The 18,591-nt window shown below is 42.1% G+C and overlaps 1 protein-coding gene across 1 annotated transcript in view; it reads left to right on the top strand.

Moving 5' to 3' along the window:
- DNAJB14 (DnaJ heat shock protein family (Hsp40) member B14) overlaps window positions 1-18,591 on the top strand; it is a 33,122-nt gene that overhangs the window by 2,480 nt on the left and 12,051 nt on the right. The window contains exon 2 of the mRNA XM_006264501.4: window positions 7,052-7,226. Within this exon, the coding sequence (XP_006264563.1) occupies window positions 7,052-7,226 (175 nt within the window). The remainder of the gene's footprint in view (window positions 1-7,051; window positions 7,227-18,591) is intronic.

Raw genomic sequence — 18,591 nt, 5'->3', positions numbered from 1 at the left:
TCTAGATGGCTTCTTCTGAAAGACCTGATAAACATTTTGAGGACCATTGGAAAGAGGGAAAAAATGCTGCTTTAGCTTGACTAGAGGTCTAAACAGAGTTGATAGCTCGCATATTTTACATTCCTGTCAAATAGCATGCACATCTGAAATACAAACAGCCTAGGGCCTATGATACTACACAAAGCTTTCCATGGTTTAATTGGATTACCTTCATGAAAATACATGTAATCTATGGAAAGGTGTACGGGCCTGGAAGCCAGGTGACAGTTTCAGTCTGGATTCTTCCTACTGACGAATGTTAGCAATTATGTAAGAGACAAGGATTTATCAGGGTGATATCTTTTACTGGATCAACTGTATAGTTGGGATAGACTTAGATAAGCTTTTAAATGCAAGACATTCTTCATCCAGTTATGTTTTATGACTTGTCAGGGTCTTGCGCCTCTTCCTTACTGGACAGGCAAAGTCATTCCCCTGTTACACAGAAGAGATAGTAGTGCAGTTACAAACACCACTTTTGGGAATTCAGTTTAGGATTAGTATGACAGATATCTATTTCATCCTCTTAGCTGTTCTGCTTCTCAGAATTAAGATGACAAAACCTGTGTTTGAATGGAATGTCCCTTTAAAAAGGAAAGCAGAGCTACCGCTGCATAATCATCTTGGTAAAGTGTGCGTTTCACTGTAGGGAATGAATTGTTAATGACCATGCGGCTTTAGGATCATTTTTCTGTTCACCATAGAAATTGCCAAGTGTGTCATGCTATGAATGAGGCTGTGGGCTGTAGGAAAAGAGGATGTCTTATGGCTGTGACCCTTGATTGTAACTCAGGAGAGTTGTGTTCTTGCATTTAGGGTGCAGCTGCTGATGCAAGCTGTTTAAATCAGAATTTTGGCAAGTAGCTATTAATTGTATGTTTCATTCTTCACATATCTCACGTGAGATGGTGAGACCCCAGAGTGTTTTTAAGTAGGTATTTAAATTAGGGGCCATTGTAAATTTAAGATCTTAATCTGAGTTCCCTGCCTGTAAAATACCTCCTTAGCTCAGCAAAAAGTCAGGGTTTTTATTTTGAGGCCTTCAGCTGCTGTTCTATGATAAGTGCAATTGAAAAACTGGTGAGGCAACCAAAAAAAATTCTGTATGCAGAGCAGGCTTGGTTCGTGTGCAATAAATAAGGGATGGAGTTGCACACTGAATGATAAGAATAAACTGAAATAGAGAGCAGCTGTCTTATTATCTGAATATCATCTTCTGCAGTGAATAAGGTAGGGGTCTTGTGGGGAAAATTGGAAGAGATCATGTAATTAAAGATTGTTTCATAAGACATTCTCTCACACAGGAGGCAAAATGAAAGTTTCTTGATCAACCCTATTCCTCATTCTCTCTAACCTTGGAATTTGATTTCTGCCTCCCAACCCTCATCAGTTTTTGTATGGAACACATTGTTTATATTTGGTACTTGCATATACTAGCCCATCACAATGTTTTGACACTGGTGAGAGCCTTTGTTGAGGGTTCTTAATGGCTTGTTGTCCATCTGCACTACATTTTCTTGGAAAACAGAACCCCAGGTGCACCAGAGCTACTTCCTGAGTGGTAACAAAGATGGGCTTGCAGACGGGCTTCAGAAGGTTGCAGCCACCATTTCTGAAATGGTACTGAATTTGCTGTTGGCTATGTGAGCAACTAAACAGTTCAGCTCTGATTCAGCTGCGCCATGTGCTGGCTCCCACTGTCAGCAAAGTTTAGTTTTGCTAGTGTAAACAAGGTTTCTGCGTGAAAATGCTGACTGCTCTGATGCTGTTTCACAAGTTTTGCTCAAGTGAAATATAAGATCATTGTTTATCCAGTGATTTCAGCTAATGACATCATGAAAATGGTGTTCCATATTTCCATCATTTATTTTTTAGAAAATTATTATAAAATTGGACTGTTAAATCTAAATCTAAAATTGTGATTGTTTTTAAGAACCAGTTGACTAAATCATGACCCAATGGGAAGTTATAATTTCAAGTCTTTGCTAGGCATCCATGTGGTATTAACAGTGGTTGACGCATAGGGGGTGTACGCACACCCCCTGACAGCCAGTGCTCCCTGCTTAGGCAACGGGCAGGCAGGAGTTCCAGTGGCACCCCCACCCCTCCCACGAGCGCCAGCTGGGGAATGGGAGTGCTTCGGTCGGTGTGATTGGCTGCGTGCCGTGCCCCCCCCCCCCGGTGAGATCAGGCACCCCTGGTCACTGACTGGCCACTGTGGGGGTCACATGCCCCCCTGACTTGGGAGGCACCAGTCGCCCATAGGTATTAATTTAATTGTCAAATAGTAAAAATCTAGATTTGACACACAGGAACCAGATTGTTTTGGAAAATACGTTTACAGCTCCATTTGAAGTCAAAGAGTCTCTCTCTAAGCAGAGCAGGACTCTAAGGCTGGTACCTGACATGCTCAGTGAGGATACTGATCTTCCCCACAGTTGGTTTAGATCATTTTCAACAATATCTGGCACTATATCTTCATAGATTTCCAGAGTTCTTTGCAGAACTAGTGTTCATTAGGGCTGTTATATTGGTGCCAGATTGATGAAATCAAAATTATTTTCTTCACCAAAAGATTATTTGAAAGTGAATGCTGTCTTCATTGCATATTTAAAGCAAATACAGTGCAGTAGTATTTCATTCAGAAGCAAGGAACAGAAAAAATAATGGAAAAAATCTTGGTATCCTTTTGATGAAAAGAAAATGAATTATACCTGCTGATGCAACAACTGAATCCTCGCATGTCTCTTGAAATCCTTTTATGTCCTCTTGAATATCTGTACAGCAATGTCACAAATCAACTTTTAAAATTCCATTAGTATACCCATTCTCATAGTTGCAGTTTCACACTAGTAGTTCCTGGTGAAGCTGAAATCTTGTTTTGAACATATAAACCATCTTTTATTTAAAGGAAATAACTTCCCCAAATACTTTGTGATTCTTTTCCCCACCTTTTTTAGTTTAAAATAGTAGGTTTTTGCATTATTGTGTGTGCTAATGACTTAAGTGATCTTTTGCAGGTCTAATATAGGCCTGATTAATTATGAAATTTCAAATTTGCTCTCTGTTTTTCCTTGAAAAAGAATGAACATTTGCATTGCTAATCTTGTCACCCTTAACCTACCAACATGCCTCAGTTGTTACCTGGAGGGAAATTTTCAGTAGACAATGAGTGAATGTTTCAAATAGTCATAGCCTCTTTGGCCTTCTGCATATTGAACATTTTCATATCCTACCATCCTACCACCATAGTAGCAGTGATACACCTCCACTGGTGGTAGTAGTCATGGGAGTGCTGATGCAGACAGACTGGTGTTAATCAACTTGTCATGTAGACCTGCTCTTAGGTATAGGTTACAAAAAATGCAAATTGCCAGTTTACACCAGTATTACAACCGCTGCTGCCCCTGGTGCTAGTGCAGTGACGAGAAGTGTTTAGATGCATGCTAGTGTAGAGACAACCTGGAAATTATCAGTTTGCTTCTCTTTGTGAGCACCTATTCAGTAGGAACCTGATCATGTCCATTATCAAATACTACATAGGCCGTGAAATAGAAATTGAATAGCCACAAGTTTTTTGTTGTTACTAGCTTGGGACAAATAAAACTAGTGATGCTATAGCTTAAAGGCACTGTCATCCCTTACATTTCCCCTTTTTACATTTACAGAACAAATGAAGGGTAAATCTAAAGGCATTGAATGATCTCCATTTGACTCATTGTGAGAAAAAACTCTTGTCTATATTGTCAGTTTTCATCCATAAACAGTATAGCTGTTTTATTTTTTGGGATTTTTATTTAACATTGAATATGAAACCTGATCATTTACAAGGAAAATCATAAAATCTTTGGAAATTTTGACATTCAGACTTTGTTAGCTACTTGCTTATTTCTTACGCACAGCTTAAAAAAAAGTCTCATGTGATCTATTGGTCAATTGTGCTGAGATAGGGATGAGTGCAAGAAGCAGATGCTAAAGCCAATGGACTTGCTTTCATAGGTTAAGTAGACTTTAGAAATGTGTAAGGGCATATTTTTTTTTGTTGAGAGGGACTACTATGTCCTTATGAAATGTAATGTTTTTCTGTGCTGCCTGTCATCTTGCTGTTTAAAAAGTCACTTTATCAGTGAGGAAAAGTAGAGACTATTTTCTGTTTCATAGGATAAGCTGCATTTCACCTGCAGTTTAATGAAATGAAGATCCACAACTACAGGCTCAGATTAAACATTAGATATGGACAAGTGCATCTTTGATTACATGTTAAACATTGGCAAGTTCATAAAAGGGAAGGATACTTAAGGGCTAAACTGTGTCATACCCTTCCTACCACTGGCTCCCTGGGTTCAAACTTAAACACTTTGATTTTAACTTCACAGTGAATCGGGAAGTCTCTAAGCATTTACACCTTTCCAGCCTGGAGGTGGCAACAGCATAACAACTTGTCTACCTGCTATCATCATAGGGTCTAATCACTAATGCATTTTATTTGCTATGATTTTGTCAAAGTGGGAACTATTAGTTCCATTTTTTATAAATACAGAAATGGAAACAAAGGGTTAATTCTGATTTGCCTTAGATCAAGTTGGAAGTTGGGTCAAAGCAGAAATTGAAGTCATACCCCTTGAGTTCTAGATCATCCTCTACAAGAGGACAGCATGCACTCCTTTATCTCTCAAATGGGTATACTAATGGAATATTAAAAGTTGCCTCTTGAAAGTGTTAAAAGGCCTTCTGCCTCTCCTGTCTGGGAACCTAGATTTACAAAGATCTCATTAATGCCTACTGTTTAAATAAAGGTTAGAAGTACCTCCTTAATAGCAGGAATTTTCATAACCGTGTCATTCCCTTGGCCACAAGCCCACCTGCATTTTATTAAGATTGAGCTGAAGTGAGCCAGCTGAACTTAAATGAAAGCAAGGAGACAGCAGACTCATTTCAGGGAAAGAAAGGGTTGAATATCAACAGAGTCCTGTCTCAGTCTTTCCCAGTAGTGTCACATATAGCATAAAAGAACATATGTTTAATGTAGATGAATGCCTGGATTTGGGGGGCAGCTTCAATTATAGGCCATAGGCCTGTTCCCTTTTTATTTCACTTGGTCTTTGTATCATCATGACCTGCAAGGATAATGGGCAGAGGAAGTACACCTAAGGGCCAAGGCTTTTTTTTCTAAAGACACTTTAGGTAAATTCTTTGCTTTTTTTTTTTTTTTTCAATTGGTATAATAAACTGTTAGCCAAAAAGTGTTCTTCCTTATGCTGTTGGCCTACTCCCACAGGAGTTGGGGGAAAAAAATCTTAACTCAGTTTGTCATGATTATAGCTTCCTATTTTGTATTAATGAACTACACAATCCCTAGTTTAGGTGCAATATTTAGAATCTAATATTAGCGTGGTTCTTTTTTGATGCTTCTAAAAATGCAGTGAACTGTTGGAGACTATGCTTAAATTGCACCTTGCCAAGGTTGTTCTTGATTCCTGTGTTTATTTCTACAAACGTCCTTACATTTTTCAGTAGGAGTTTGACTGTTAAGTAGATGAGTAAACTCCAAAGTTAAATGGGGACTATCAGGATTTCTGTTTCCTGTGCTGGAAAGTATAACGGTATTTATAAATGCTGTAAAGTATAAGCCAAGTATCTTAGCTACTGTAAAGGAGATAGGCCACAACTCTGCTTTGCCCTGTGGCTGATTTATGGTCTCCCGTCTTGCTGGTACAAAACATCTCAAAAGTCCAAAATAGAATAGTCATCCAGTGGCATAGAGTGAGCTGCCTACTGTTCATAGAAAGGGACACAATTGTTTAATTTCACTGCTGCCCTGAGTGTTCCAAAGTATGGCAGAGAAATTGATAGGAATCTTGTTTGTTTCCATCTACTATGGTATATCATAGCTATAATCAGTAGCAGTAACATCTGTAGATGAGAGTGCAATGCCCTGCCTATACTTTGCATTCAGCAAGTTACCTCAGCCATAAATGTTAGGGTTTTTTTTAAGAAGAAAAACTTCTGTTCTGCAGACATTGCTGGCTTAAGACTCAGAGTCAGGCAAAGCCTCCCACTCATCACTAGCAAGTAAGTGATCATTTACAAAGATGGACTATATAAGCCCAAGTGTTCCCTGACTTTGTAAATGAACTGTTGCCATCAATGCAAGTTAACCTCTATTTCAGAAAATAGCTACTGCTTTTCTTCCTGAGAATTATGGGAATCATTTGCATTGCTGTCAGTGCCAGGGATGTGATCTGCTTTTACATGTCATCACCGCAGTTCATGTTTTTTGCTCCATACTGTTATTCCTAAAACTTTAATCTTCCTAGAAGAGGAAGATTGACTAGGACTGTGGCACACCAGGCTTCTTGAAAACACTACTCTTCACACCACTGTTATGACACGAGTCCTGTTATGATGTGAGGCACTTGTCCCAAGTCTCAGCACTTCGCTTTATATAGTATTGCCCACTTCGGGAGTATGAAAGAAGGCCAGGAATTGAGTCCGAGATTTTATCAGTTCTGTTGCTCAGATGGTCTTGAATTGGGTCTCGAGACTAGATAATTTAGTACATGGTAGTTCTCAGTCTACTCTGGACCATTGAGGCTGTGCGAAGAGCTGGCTTCTACGGCTTATTCAGGCATTTAGGCTTTTTACTGCATGAATGTGGCTGATTCCTTGTACAAGCAGCTGGAGGCTGAGAAGAGCCATCCTAGTGTCTCTCTTAATAAAGAGAGAGACGGAATAAAGAATGATTATTAGACAAGCTACCAATCTCTAAATATTCCCCTATTGTTGTTTTCCATGGTGGGGAAGGGTAGGAAGGAACTGCTATCAGTGCTTCCGGAGTGTTCATTTGTGAGTTGGAAGGAAGGTGGTACCTGGTGATGGTTAACTAAAGGGGATTCTTCCTCCCTCTCTACCTGCCCCCAACATGGCTTTTATAATGAAAAAGTGCAAGAACTCTGTATCTTCCATCAACAGTGTCTAGTTACTACTATGATCAATTTTTGTCTTTTTACAGTTTTGTTGGATGCCATCATGAAAAATGGAAGTACTGCTGGGGGTGGTCCCTATTGCCAAAAACCAGCTGGTGGCAATGATCAAAGTAAGCCCGCTAACACAAAGGACAGCAGTGCATCTGGTGCATGTGAAAGTGGTAAAGGCTACAACAAAGAACAAGTGGAAGGAGTACGCAGGTATGAGTTTACCTAAATAAATTGCTGGCTTTTATTTTGTACCTTTGCTTCTAAATATAGCTTCTAAAGGAGAATTGCCAAGTTCTAGATTAACCATAGAAAAGAAATGCTAGTTTGATTTAATAAGATTTTCCCTTGTATGAGCATTATATCAATCTACATTGCAAATATTCCTGACAGTTAAATAGTCAATAGTCATGGCAAAATAACAGAAGTGGCAAAAGTCCTGAGGGAAATGCTGCTTTTTTATTTTGAAGATGGTTATAGTTATCTGTCTACAGTACACTCCTGTTAAAGTACGATTGTAAGTCCAGGGATTGGAAATGCAAGAAAAATATTAATATGCTTATAGATAACTTGATCACGGATCTTAGATAAACTGATTATTAAGCTTATCTCTTATTGGGGGTAGCTGTATCTGAGTAACCCCTACAACCAGAGTCTTTAGCTTGTACTGCAAGCTCTAGCCCTGGGCCTAATATGGGATCATAGGAACATAGAGCTGGAAGGGACTTCATGAAGTCATCTAGTCCGGCCCCCTGCTCAGAACAAGATTGTTACTGACTAAACCATCCCAGCCAAGTGTCTGTCTAACTGGCTCTTGAAAATGTCCAGGGATGGAGATTCTACAGCTTCTCTAGGTAGCCTGTTCCAGTGCTTAACTACTCTCATAGTCAGAAAGTTTTTCCTTGTATCCAGAAACAGCCTATGTATAATGAAGAGAAGGAAGAGTGGTTTTGGTGATATTTTTTATTGGCCCAACTGTATGGTTGGGAGGTGTTGAGTTTTCAGGCACAAAAAATGTTAGAAAACTAGTGTTTCCCAGTTATGTTGTTGGACCAATAAAAGATTGGTCCAACACCAAAAAAACCTTGCTTCTTGCATATTTCCTGGACAGTCATGGCTACAACAACACTCCAACCCCACTGTCTATAAAACATGGCAGAGATTAACAGATATGCATAACATTGGTTCTCAGAAAGGTGCTGAAGAAATGCACTGAATGTTGCCAGTGTTCACTGACTACAGCCTGTTACCCGCTAACTTTGACATCAGGCTGCCTGCAAACATTCTGACTTCCACCAGAGTGCCTGTATCCAATTACTTTATTTAGTTCATAATCTTGATTCAAATGTAGATCCAAAGGTTACTCCATGTAACATTTAACATGTTGCTTCCCCCAAAGGGCCATTGGGTATTGGACACCTTGCTGAATTAGTCCTGAGAGGATAATGTCAGTCTTGGGAGGTTTGCATTTTGAGACATGCAGAAAAAAAGTTATGAGCTGTAAATTTTTGACATGCTGTGATTTTTAGAACATCTGTTACTGAAGAATTCCTACTTCCAACAGTGTAAAAGGTATATTACTTGACTCTAGTTTGAAGCTCCATGAGGCACAGTAATTTTCTGAATGATGCAAGTAACTAAACCTGTGGATCTTGGAACAGTTATTATGACTGGTGGTAATGTAGATTGAATAGAGGTTCTTTGGAGCACAGGTGGTCCTTTTGTTCAGTGGGGCCCTTGTACCAGACCAGATAATTTCTAGATAAATTTCTCTCATTAGTTTACAGAACATACAATCTGCAGCTTAGGAGGGAAAAACTTTACTTTCCTTCCTAAGGGGAATATACTTGATGCACTACAACTAAATGAAAAAATTAACTTCAGATAAGCTCTGAATAAATTCAGTGACAATAAATGTGGGAGCGGGGGATTATATTTCAAGTATAGCAAGATGGTGCTCATGTGGTGAGGATATGATAGATTATATGCATTATTACTCCAGTCAGACAACAGACTATTCCAATTAAATGAAATATCGCAGTATGGAAGTGGTATTCTCAACTTCTCTTCTCCAAAAACTGCTGCCACACCACAGGTGAATTGTTTCCAGACCTTTGAATCTGTGATAAGGAAATACAATTTAGGTAGAGGCAAGATTAATTTATAGTACCATTTCATATTTCATGTTGAGGTTTTTGTCTAGAACGTTATTAGTACACTTTATTTTACACTTCAAGTGGGTGGATAAATCCATTAGTCTCTGATTTTCTCACTCTGTTCTATTTTGTCTTAGTGAAGTGGCAGATCCTCAATTTGTAATCTGTTCTCAGTTTTTGGGGGGTTAGTCTTTGCATGAATGTTACTATACAGTTAAAACTTTGCATTTGAAATGTGAGATTGCTTCTTTCCCGTGTTCTCATGTAGCCTTCTCTTCTGTCTCATTTAGTTATGGATAATTTAATAGGTACTAAAGTACAAGGGATTTGTGTAATTTGTTTTCATTGGTACTGACTGGCCTCTCTGACTTTATCTTGGAGGCTCCTGCTGCTGGACACTGTGTATTAGAATTTCTGTAGTGATCAGACTATATGCACTTTACTTGTAATAACAGTAGAGTTAAGAAACAGTATGGAGATGAGTCTGGAGAAGAACAACCCTACAAATGGTTTTAATGCAATGATTTTCATCAGTGTTACTCTAGTAATGTGGATAGATACAAATACAAACAAACACCTCAGTGCTGCTTTCTTAATTTCTTCCTTATACACAAGGGACGTTGATCACCAACAAGCTAACATAGCACTTCAGTAAAACATTGTGTGATTGTACAAACAAGTTGCTCGATGGGGAGAAGTGTAAGATGCAATATCTTTCCACTGATTGCATAAGTATTGAGCAATATTCTATGAACAGTAAGAAATGTTGAAAAGAAAACTGCTCCTTGTTCAGTGCTATGCTAGAAAAGTCAAGCACTTGATCATTTGTGAACTGAAATATACCTGAAAATAATGTTTTATTACATGCCCCTCTTACCTGCTGCTGGTGATCCTCTTGTTCAGAACTGGTGACAGTAGGCTGAAGCCCAAATGAGGGCTGATCAAACAAGCTTTCCCCTGCTTCACTATAATCCTTACCTCAAAACAGCTGTCATTGTTAACATAAATATGTCATTACAATCATTTTACAGTTAGTAATTATCATAAAAAATGAACACAATGAGCAGGAAGGAGAAAGAGGCTTGATATCACATGCTTACCTACATGCATACTCTGCAACTATAGGGATGGAGACTCGCGTGAAAGTATAGATATGTGCCTCGCTAGTCCTATAGGAACAGCCAGGCAGGCCATTTGGAATCCATGTACTATTAGTGTTACGTAGATCACAGTTATTCTAAGCCACTTTAATGCAACTTTAAAAACACCCTTTTAAAGAGGAATTAGTTGTCATTCAAGTGTTAATTCTTCTTTTCTTTTATGCCATTGAGCATATATGGTTAGCTGTCTACTCATACCACAAAAGAATCTAACACGCATAGAAATAATATTACATTTTACGTTGGCCTTTTGCAAAGGAATTGAAAATGTGTGAATTAAAAATACATATGGTATTCCATGACTTAGGTTTTTATTATAATAACTAGCCAATTGGCCATCATGAATAACAGAGCATTTCAGGGAGAGCTTACATGCCCCACACCACTCACCCTTTGGGGTTGGCCATGTAAACCAGTGGTGAGCAATTATTTTGGGCGGAGGGCCACTTACTGAGTTTTGGCAAACTGTTGAAGGCTGCATGGGTAGCTCTTCCCCTTGGCAGGTGCCCTACCCCCCCAGTTGCCATCTTGTAACCAGAAGTCCTGCCCTCTAACCTTTGCCACCAGAAGTCTGTCCCCTTGCCCCTGGAAGTACTCCTTTCAGCAAGGGGTTGTGCTTTCTTGGAGCCAGAAAAATACCAAATCATATTCTCAAAAGGAAACGTACAGCATTCATTAATTTGATTTCAGAAATATTTTTGTCCCGATTTACTTGCGTTTGTGTAGTGTACAGAGGTGATTGTATATAATAGCTTAAAATCAAGTTTTACTCTTGTATATTGTGGGGGGTGGGTATAGGTTTGTGGGGGGCTGTGGGTGTGTGGGGTATGTTGGGTGAGGGAGCATGTGAGCTTAGTACTTCTGTCTGTGTGTCTATCCATTTGTAATGCTGGGGGCCAACTATGCATGCGCCCCGGAGAGGGCGGGTGGCAATTGGCTGCATGGGCCCCACCCCTCAGGCAGGGAACCGGAGGTGGAGGGAGCTCTTAGGCTTTAAAACTGTATTGACTTGCCCCGGCTCCTGTCAAAGCTGATAAGAGTCAGGGGCAGTAGGACCCAGGAGGAGCCTCAGCAGGACTGAGCAGCCCAGCCTGCCCCACCCCCAACAATTGCACCCCCTGCTGCCAGTACTGTTGGTACCATGTGGCCTGGCTGCATTGCCAGAGCGGGGAGCGCGGAGCTGCTGGTAGGGGGTGTGTGTGTGTGTGTGTGTGTGTGTTGTGGGGGTATGTGGTGTGGGTGTGTGTTGTGTGTGGAGCCAGGGGCAGAGTAGGAGGGTGGGTGTGTGTGTGCAGCCAGGGTAGAGTACGTAGGGGGAGGGTGTGTGCAGCCAGGGGCAGAGTGCGTGGGGGTGTGTGTGTGTTCATAGGATGTGTCCCACACGCACACCCCACCATACACATGTACCCACACTTGCCTCGTATTGCCGTACACACAGCCCCACATCCACACCCCTTCACGCAGCCCAGGCACCCTCCCTCCCACACAGAGACCCCGACAAACCCCAAACCCACCCACACCCCACATATCCACATGCACACCCACAAGCTCCCTCACCCAACATACCCACACACCCACAGCCCCCCACAAACCTATATCCACCCCCCACAACATACAAGAGTAAGACTTAATTTTAAACTATTGTGCAGTCACCTCTGTACACTACACAGACGCATGTAAATCAGGACAAAAATATTTTTTGAAATCAAGTTAATGAATGCTGTAGATGTTTCTTTTTGAGAATATAATTTGGTATTTTTCTGGTTCCAAGATGGCACAACCCCTTGCTGAAAGGAGTACTTCTGGGGGCAAGGGGACAGACTTCTGGTGGCAAAGGTCAGGGTTAGGGGGCGGGACTTCCAGTCACAAGATGGCAACCAGGGCGTGGGGCACCTCCCAAGGGGTAGAGCTACCCATGCGGCCTTCAACAGCTTGCCAAAACTCAGTAAGTGGCCCCCCACCCAAAATAATTGCCCACCCCTGGTTTACATGGCCATCCCCAAAGGGTGAGGGGGGGGGGGGGGGGGGGGGGGGCATGTAAGCTCTCCCTGAAATGCTCCGTCATTTATTAGGGCTGTGCGAGGCTTCAGACAGAGCTTCGGATCCAGAGAAGCTTCGGACGCTTCAGGGTCCGAAGCAGCACATCCAGGTCAAAGTGCTGGCCTTGTTTGGTTTCCCGAAGGAGTTTGGAGTTCCCGAAGAGCTTCGGAGCCGCCTCAGAGATCCGGCCATAGGGTATAATGGGGAAACAATAAAATATCTATAACTGTTGTTTTTTGTCCGATTTGGATGAAATTTTCAGGGGTGGTAGACTCTGCAAAGAGCACGAAGCCTGCCAAGTTTCAAGAAGGTTGGTGTAGGGGGGTTGGGGGAACTGCACCTCAAATTCTTGAAAGCAAAACTGTCATGTCTGTGTTACACTACAGGGGGGTCAAAACTGCAGGGGTGGTAGCTCTTACTGAGGCCACAAAGCCTGTCGAGTTTCAAGATCAGTGTAGGGGTTTGGGGGGAACTGCTCCTCAAGCTACAGACAAGCAAAACTCGTGCCATGGGTGACGCTGTGTGTGTTAGGGGGCGGTGGGGTGAAAGCTGCAGGGGTGGTCTGTCTTGGAGCAGGGAGACACTACTGCAGGCCTGGCTGCTAAGCTACTGTGTTACCAGTTACCAATCAATCATGATTCACTCAGGAACCAGCTCAATACACAGGATGTAGCTAATGTAGCCAGTTACTTGCCATCATTTAGCACCTACAAAACCAGACTAAGGAGAGAAAAGAATCAATGCAATCAACTGTCCCAAGACGGACACAGTCAGTCCCACGAGCACTCGTGGCACGAGTTTTGTCTGTCAGCAGCTAGGGGTGCAGGGCCCCAAAGCCCCCCTGCACCGATCTCCTAGACAGCTGGCAGGTGTCATGGCCTTCACCCCGCTGCGCCTTAACACACGCAGTGTCACCCACGGCATGAGTTTTACTTGTCTGCAGCTTGAAGTGCAGTTCCCCCCAAGCCCCTGCACCGATCTTCTTGAAACTCGGCAGGTTTCATGCTCTCAGCAGAGGCTACTATCCTTGCACGTTTCATCCAAATCGGACAATAAAACAAAGTTGTAGATATTTCATTGATTCCCCCATTATACCCTATGGCTGGATCTCCGAGGCGGCTCTGCAACTTCAGAGCTGCTTCAGCCAGATCGAGGCGGAAACCCGGTCCAGAGTTCTGGATCGGATCACTGCTATCCGAAGCGGCCGGATCCGAAGCCAGATTGCTGCCGACTTGCACAGGCCTATCATTTATGACAGACAATTGGCTAGTATTAGAATAATCATCCTCATCATCAACATCCTTAGTACAAACTGCAAATCGGCCATTTGATACTTGAAAAATTCGTGCTGTGATTAGAAGTGTGCTAGACCTGCGATGGTTTCTTGCTAAGTGTTTGTTGGAATACTGCTTGGAAGGGGAAGGCTGAGAGAGGGTTCTCTCTATTTTAATTTAAAATGCCAAACTGTTACAGTAAGAACGTTCTTATTGACATTGTCTTCCCAACAGAATTAGAATTAGAATGTACCCTTTTTGCAGTTCACAAGAATCAGTTAACTTTATTTAGGTTTAGAAGTAAGTCAGAACAATTGGCTCAAGATTTCTATAAATCAAAATCAAACCACAAACAGTACACATTATTTGGCCACACAGAAGTCCATTCCAAATATATTTAATCTGCTGCTGCAAATTCAGCAAAAGAAAATATACATCATTACATTCTCAATATGGGGTTAAAAAGATGATCAACTGGAAATGGAGAAATGAGAGATCAAGATGGACTAAAATGGAAAACCAAAGCAAAGAAATCAGGACATGTTTTATTAGGCTGTTAGAAATAATGACTTTTTTAACTATTTAGAAAGTAAGAGCACTTTTTAACTATTTGGAAAGTAAGAGCACTTTTGCATGTTGTGTTGGGGAGGGGGAAAAGTGGGGGACACTTTAATTAGAGCAGCTCCAAGAGCTGCTCTAATTATAGTGCCACAGCGTCTCATGTATTAGCATCTCTGTGCTTCAAAATGGTGTCAGGGACACGAACTAAAACTCGTTCAAGCTTTAGTTAAAGCATCCCTGCCACATCTTGAAGTGTGAGAATGCTGATACATGAGACGTGGAGGCTGGCTGGAGTGCAGTAATTACTACACTCCAGAAGACTCAATTAATCTAGTCTGCTCCAGCATGCTGTAATTACAGTGCGTTGGAGCAGTCTCTGCACTTGTGTATAGGCACCCTAAGGCTGCAGTGGATAGGCTTCAAGATAAAAGCAGAATAGAAAAACTTACTGGGCCTTATGAAAATGTTTCTGTTCTCAATACTTCAGCTTAATTACTGCTCAGGGGGAAAACTCACAAAGTTCTGGGGGGAAATGTATTAGCAGTAACATAGTCGTCTACATTTCACAGGCATATGCAAGGCAGCATGGTAACTGATGAGTTAAATACAGAAAACCTGATGCAGAGAAACAGCTTTCTGAAACCTTTTATTCAGTTTGGCAGCAGAGCTCTAGAACTTCCAAAGCTTGCCTTTGAGTTGGTGTTTCTTGCTAAGTTAAAAGTACTAGACAATATGAAGGGCAGATGATCTAGTTCCTTTATGATGATGAATAGGCGCTAGCTTCAGTTTTTGGCTGTGGCAATATCTGAATCCTGCTTGCTACAGTTGGAGAGGAAACATGCTGAACAGGATGTCTTCTGGAAAGAGATCACCATGCCAAGCCATCTTGTCTGCTTTTGGGGCTAGGTTGGGCCCTAGTAGTAATTCCCTTTCTTTGGGTTTTTCTGGTTTCTTTGTTTTATTTTTCCTCCACTTTTGTCTCCTGTGCACTTCACAAGGGTTTGTTAGAATTTATAAACTGTCTTTCAAAGCTTAATTTGGAAAGATATTTTGGAGGGTGATAGACTCTGGATGTATGCTCAAATGTTTTGAATAATGCATTTTTAACACCAAGAAAACACAAACTATGCATTTATCAAAATAAATTCAGCAGGTGTGTTCATCATAAGTGATCCTGATACTGTAGATTTTAAAGAAAAACACTGAATTCAGAATGAAGGTCATGATTTCTTGTTTGAGCTAAAAATGGTTATCTGAAGTGTTCTCTAGCCTAATTATTTTAAATGTTGAATTATTGGCTAGCTGGCATATTTCCCAAATTTAATAAACCTCTTGAGACTGTAAGCTGTACAGATGGACAAAGCTTGCCAAAAGCTGAGCTTAAAAATAAGAAACAAACTCTTGTGCTCACAAGCACAACCAGATATATAGTTTCTATTTTTTGGTGTCACAGTAATTATTTTTAATTAGCTTTACAAACCTCCTAACTAGAGTATAGCAAGTGTCATCTCTACAGTGGGCTATATTTTTATCATGGGGAGTTCATACTGTGTATTTTGTTTTACTCAAATATATCCTGAAATAGCTCTCTTAAATGGTCTCTGCATCTTGTACACAGAAAATGGGATCCCTCCACTAAACCTTCACTTCTTCCATCTGTGAACGCAGCAGTCCCACACAAGACATCATGGTCTGTCTTCTAATGTTGGCATTCTTTTGGCTGTAGGAGTGCCGTTCCAGTATAAAATTTCTTCTTTTCATTAGACAGCCAGAGTCCAGTTTCCCCTTTTGCACTTTCCATTTTGGAGATTAGGATTGGTGTACACACAGCCTAGATTCCACTACAGCTGTACCACTAAGAAAGTAGCATGTCTCAAATCGTGTAGATGCATGTATTGGTAGAGCTTGTCCCCATAAATCTGTGTGTAAATTAGTGACTGTTAGCGAATAAAAACCTAGGATTCTAGACTAGCCTAGGTATTGACATGATGCCTCGTTCAATGAGTGACAAACAGGCTTTATTAACTACAAGTATTCAAAGTCAGATGAGCCCAAACCAAAGCAAAGCCCAGTAATTAGCTATAGGGTGATGATTTCTCACCAAACAGGCAACAAGAGAGACAGTCTGTTTCTTCCAGCTTTTTGAGATAACTGGGGCGCAGCAGCAGTTCTTGTCAGAGAGATCTTTCATTCTTGAAGCATATGCTGTTAGCTGTTTCACTTTGTTCGTATACCCTCAGTCCAGCACTTGCCAAGAATTCTTGGAGAGTTGTGTAAATCAAGGGAGTGTCCCAAGCAGTAATTGACAGGAAAATCCTGTTGATCAAAGTGCTCATTACTGGTTATCAGAAAATTCTGATTTGAATGAATTACCTTCTTCGGTGACAAGAGGTTATCCGTTTCTACTAAGTTTGGAACATATCAAGAAACTAATTACCAACCAGGAAAAACGCAAGGTTTTGGGGAGTGTCCTTGGAAAATCAAGAGAACCACTAGCCAAAACGGAAGTAAATCAGGAGGAGACATCTATCATATATGGAGAATGACTCTTCCTGTACGTAATGTGAGTTAATTGCAGGAGAAACATTTACAATACTAATTAATCAAGGATAGACATTTCACATGGTTACATATCAGACAACTCGGAGCCTGCTTGAAATCATCATGAATATTATAAGATAAACTGGAAGAGTCTCTAGTCCAGATTATTTCTTCTCAGATGGTTTAGCCATGAACTTGCATCCTCTTGCACGATGCAGTTAGCATCAGTATTTTGTATTCTGACTTTTGTGAGCAGGCCCCAGCTTAACATGAGTTTCAGAGTCATCAGTGATGCATGTAGACATGCTCAGAGTCCATAATGGTGATGTCAGTAGGTACTATACTTAGGAACTTTTGCATTTCATTTCTCTGGTAGCCTTTTTCCCCATTTCTTCATAGATTTCATAGACATTAGAGCTGGAAGGGACCTCAGAAGATCTTTGAGTCCAGCCCCCTGCCCCAGGGGCAGGAAGTCAGCAGGGGCATAGGATCCCAGCAAGATAAACATCCAAATTTCTCTTAAAGGCAATCATAGTAGGTAATTGAACCACCTCCAACGTTAGACAATTCCAGACCTTGGGGGCACGGACAGTAAAGAAGTTCTTCCCTATGTCCAGTCTGAAATGGTCCTGGAGGAGTTTGTGACCATTCAACCTTGTCATCACAAAATCCTCTAGGACCGTTTCAGGCTAGACATAAGGAAGAACTTCTTTACTCTTCTTGCTTGCACCCAGGTTTTTTCCAAGTGTTAACCAAATATCAGTTTTGCTGTGCTCTTCCAAACCCTAGGTCTTCATTCTTTTTTACTAGGGCTGTCCAGCTTTTAAGCGGTCAGAGGCTACACCCCTGCAGGCTGCACTAACAGGGGCTACACACCACTCGAGCTGCACCAGAGGGGTTATGGATTCTCAAACTGTATGAACACTCCCTGCTGCAGCATCCTCACTCCCCTGCACTGAAGTGTGTATCTATGTGGGCACCCCCCCCCACCACAGCAGTGACCCCAACTGAATCACTGCAGCATGTTCCCACATGGATGCCCCACCACCAATACCATTGCACTGCATACTGCAAAGCCCCAGTGTCAGCCTGAGCTATGCATGCTGCGCCCCACCACCCCTGGAGTGGGCCCAAAACACAGAGCCAGAGGAGGAGCCTGGAGAGACTGGCTGCTGTTGCAGCTGGAGCAGTCAGAGTAGCAGCAGCCAGGTGGGAGCCCAGGAATCCCAACTTAGCCCCTTGTAGGCAGCACAGGGTTTGCAATGAGCAGGTTCTCTGCACGGCTCCTCTGCTCCCTGCTGCACTGGGTCATGCCCACTGGGCTTTGGAGGCCCCGGAGCAGTGAAGCAGGATGGTAGGGAATAGTGGGCCTGCGCAGAGAAGCTGCATGCCACTGCAAGTCCTGCACTGCCTTGGTGACACACCTCCTGCTCATGGGGCTGCAATGAGGGCAGCAACATGGGGCTGCACCCCTCAGCGGGGAGGGGGTGTGCTTGCAGCAGCTAGAAAGTCCCCACATGGCCCAGCTGTCCCCAACTGTGTCAAGTCATACCTGCAGGGGTGTGGAGACCCCCAGGGGGGAAACAGGGCGGGAGCTTGAGCCCACAGCCTGCTCCTGCCCCATGTACAGATCGGGGGGGCACAGGTATCCCCTGCCCCCTGGGACTGCATGCAGTGGCGGGGAGCCACCCTGCCCAAGCCCATAGCAGGCGGGAGTAGGGGCAGGGAGTTGTGGACCTGGGTCTGTAGCCAGGGGAGCTGTGTGGGGGCCTTTAATTTTAATCACGGATTTGGGATTTTTTATTACAGAACTTGTGATTTTTTTTAAAAAAAATTTTTAGTGGTG

Source organism: Alligator mississippiensis, chromosome 2, assembly GCF_030867095.1.
Source record: "Alligator mississippiensis isolate rAllMis1 chromosome 2, rAllMis1, whole genome shotgun sequence".
Taxonomy (NCBI): domain Eukaryota; kingdom Metazoa; phylum Chordata; order Crocodylia; family Alligatoridae; genus Alligator; species Alligator mississippiensis.
This window is presented reverse-complemented; position numbering and strand designations above follow the sequence as displayed.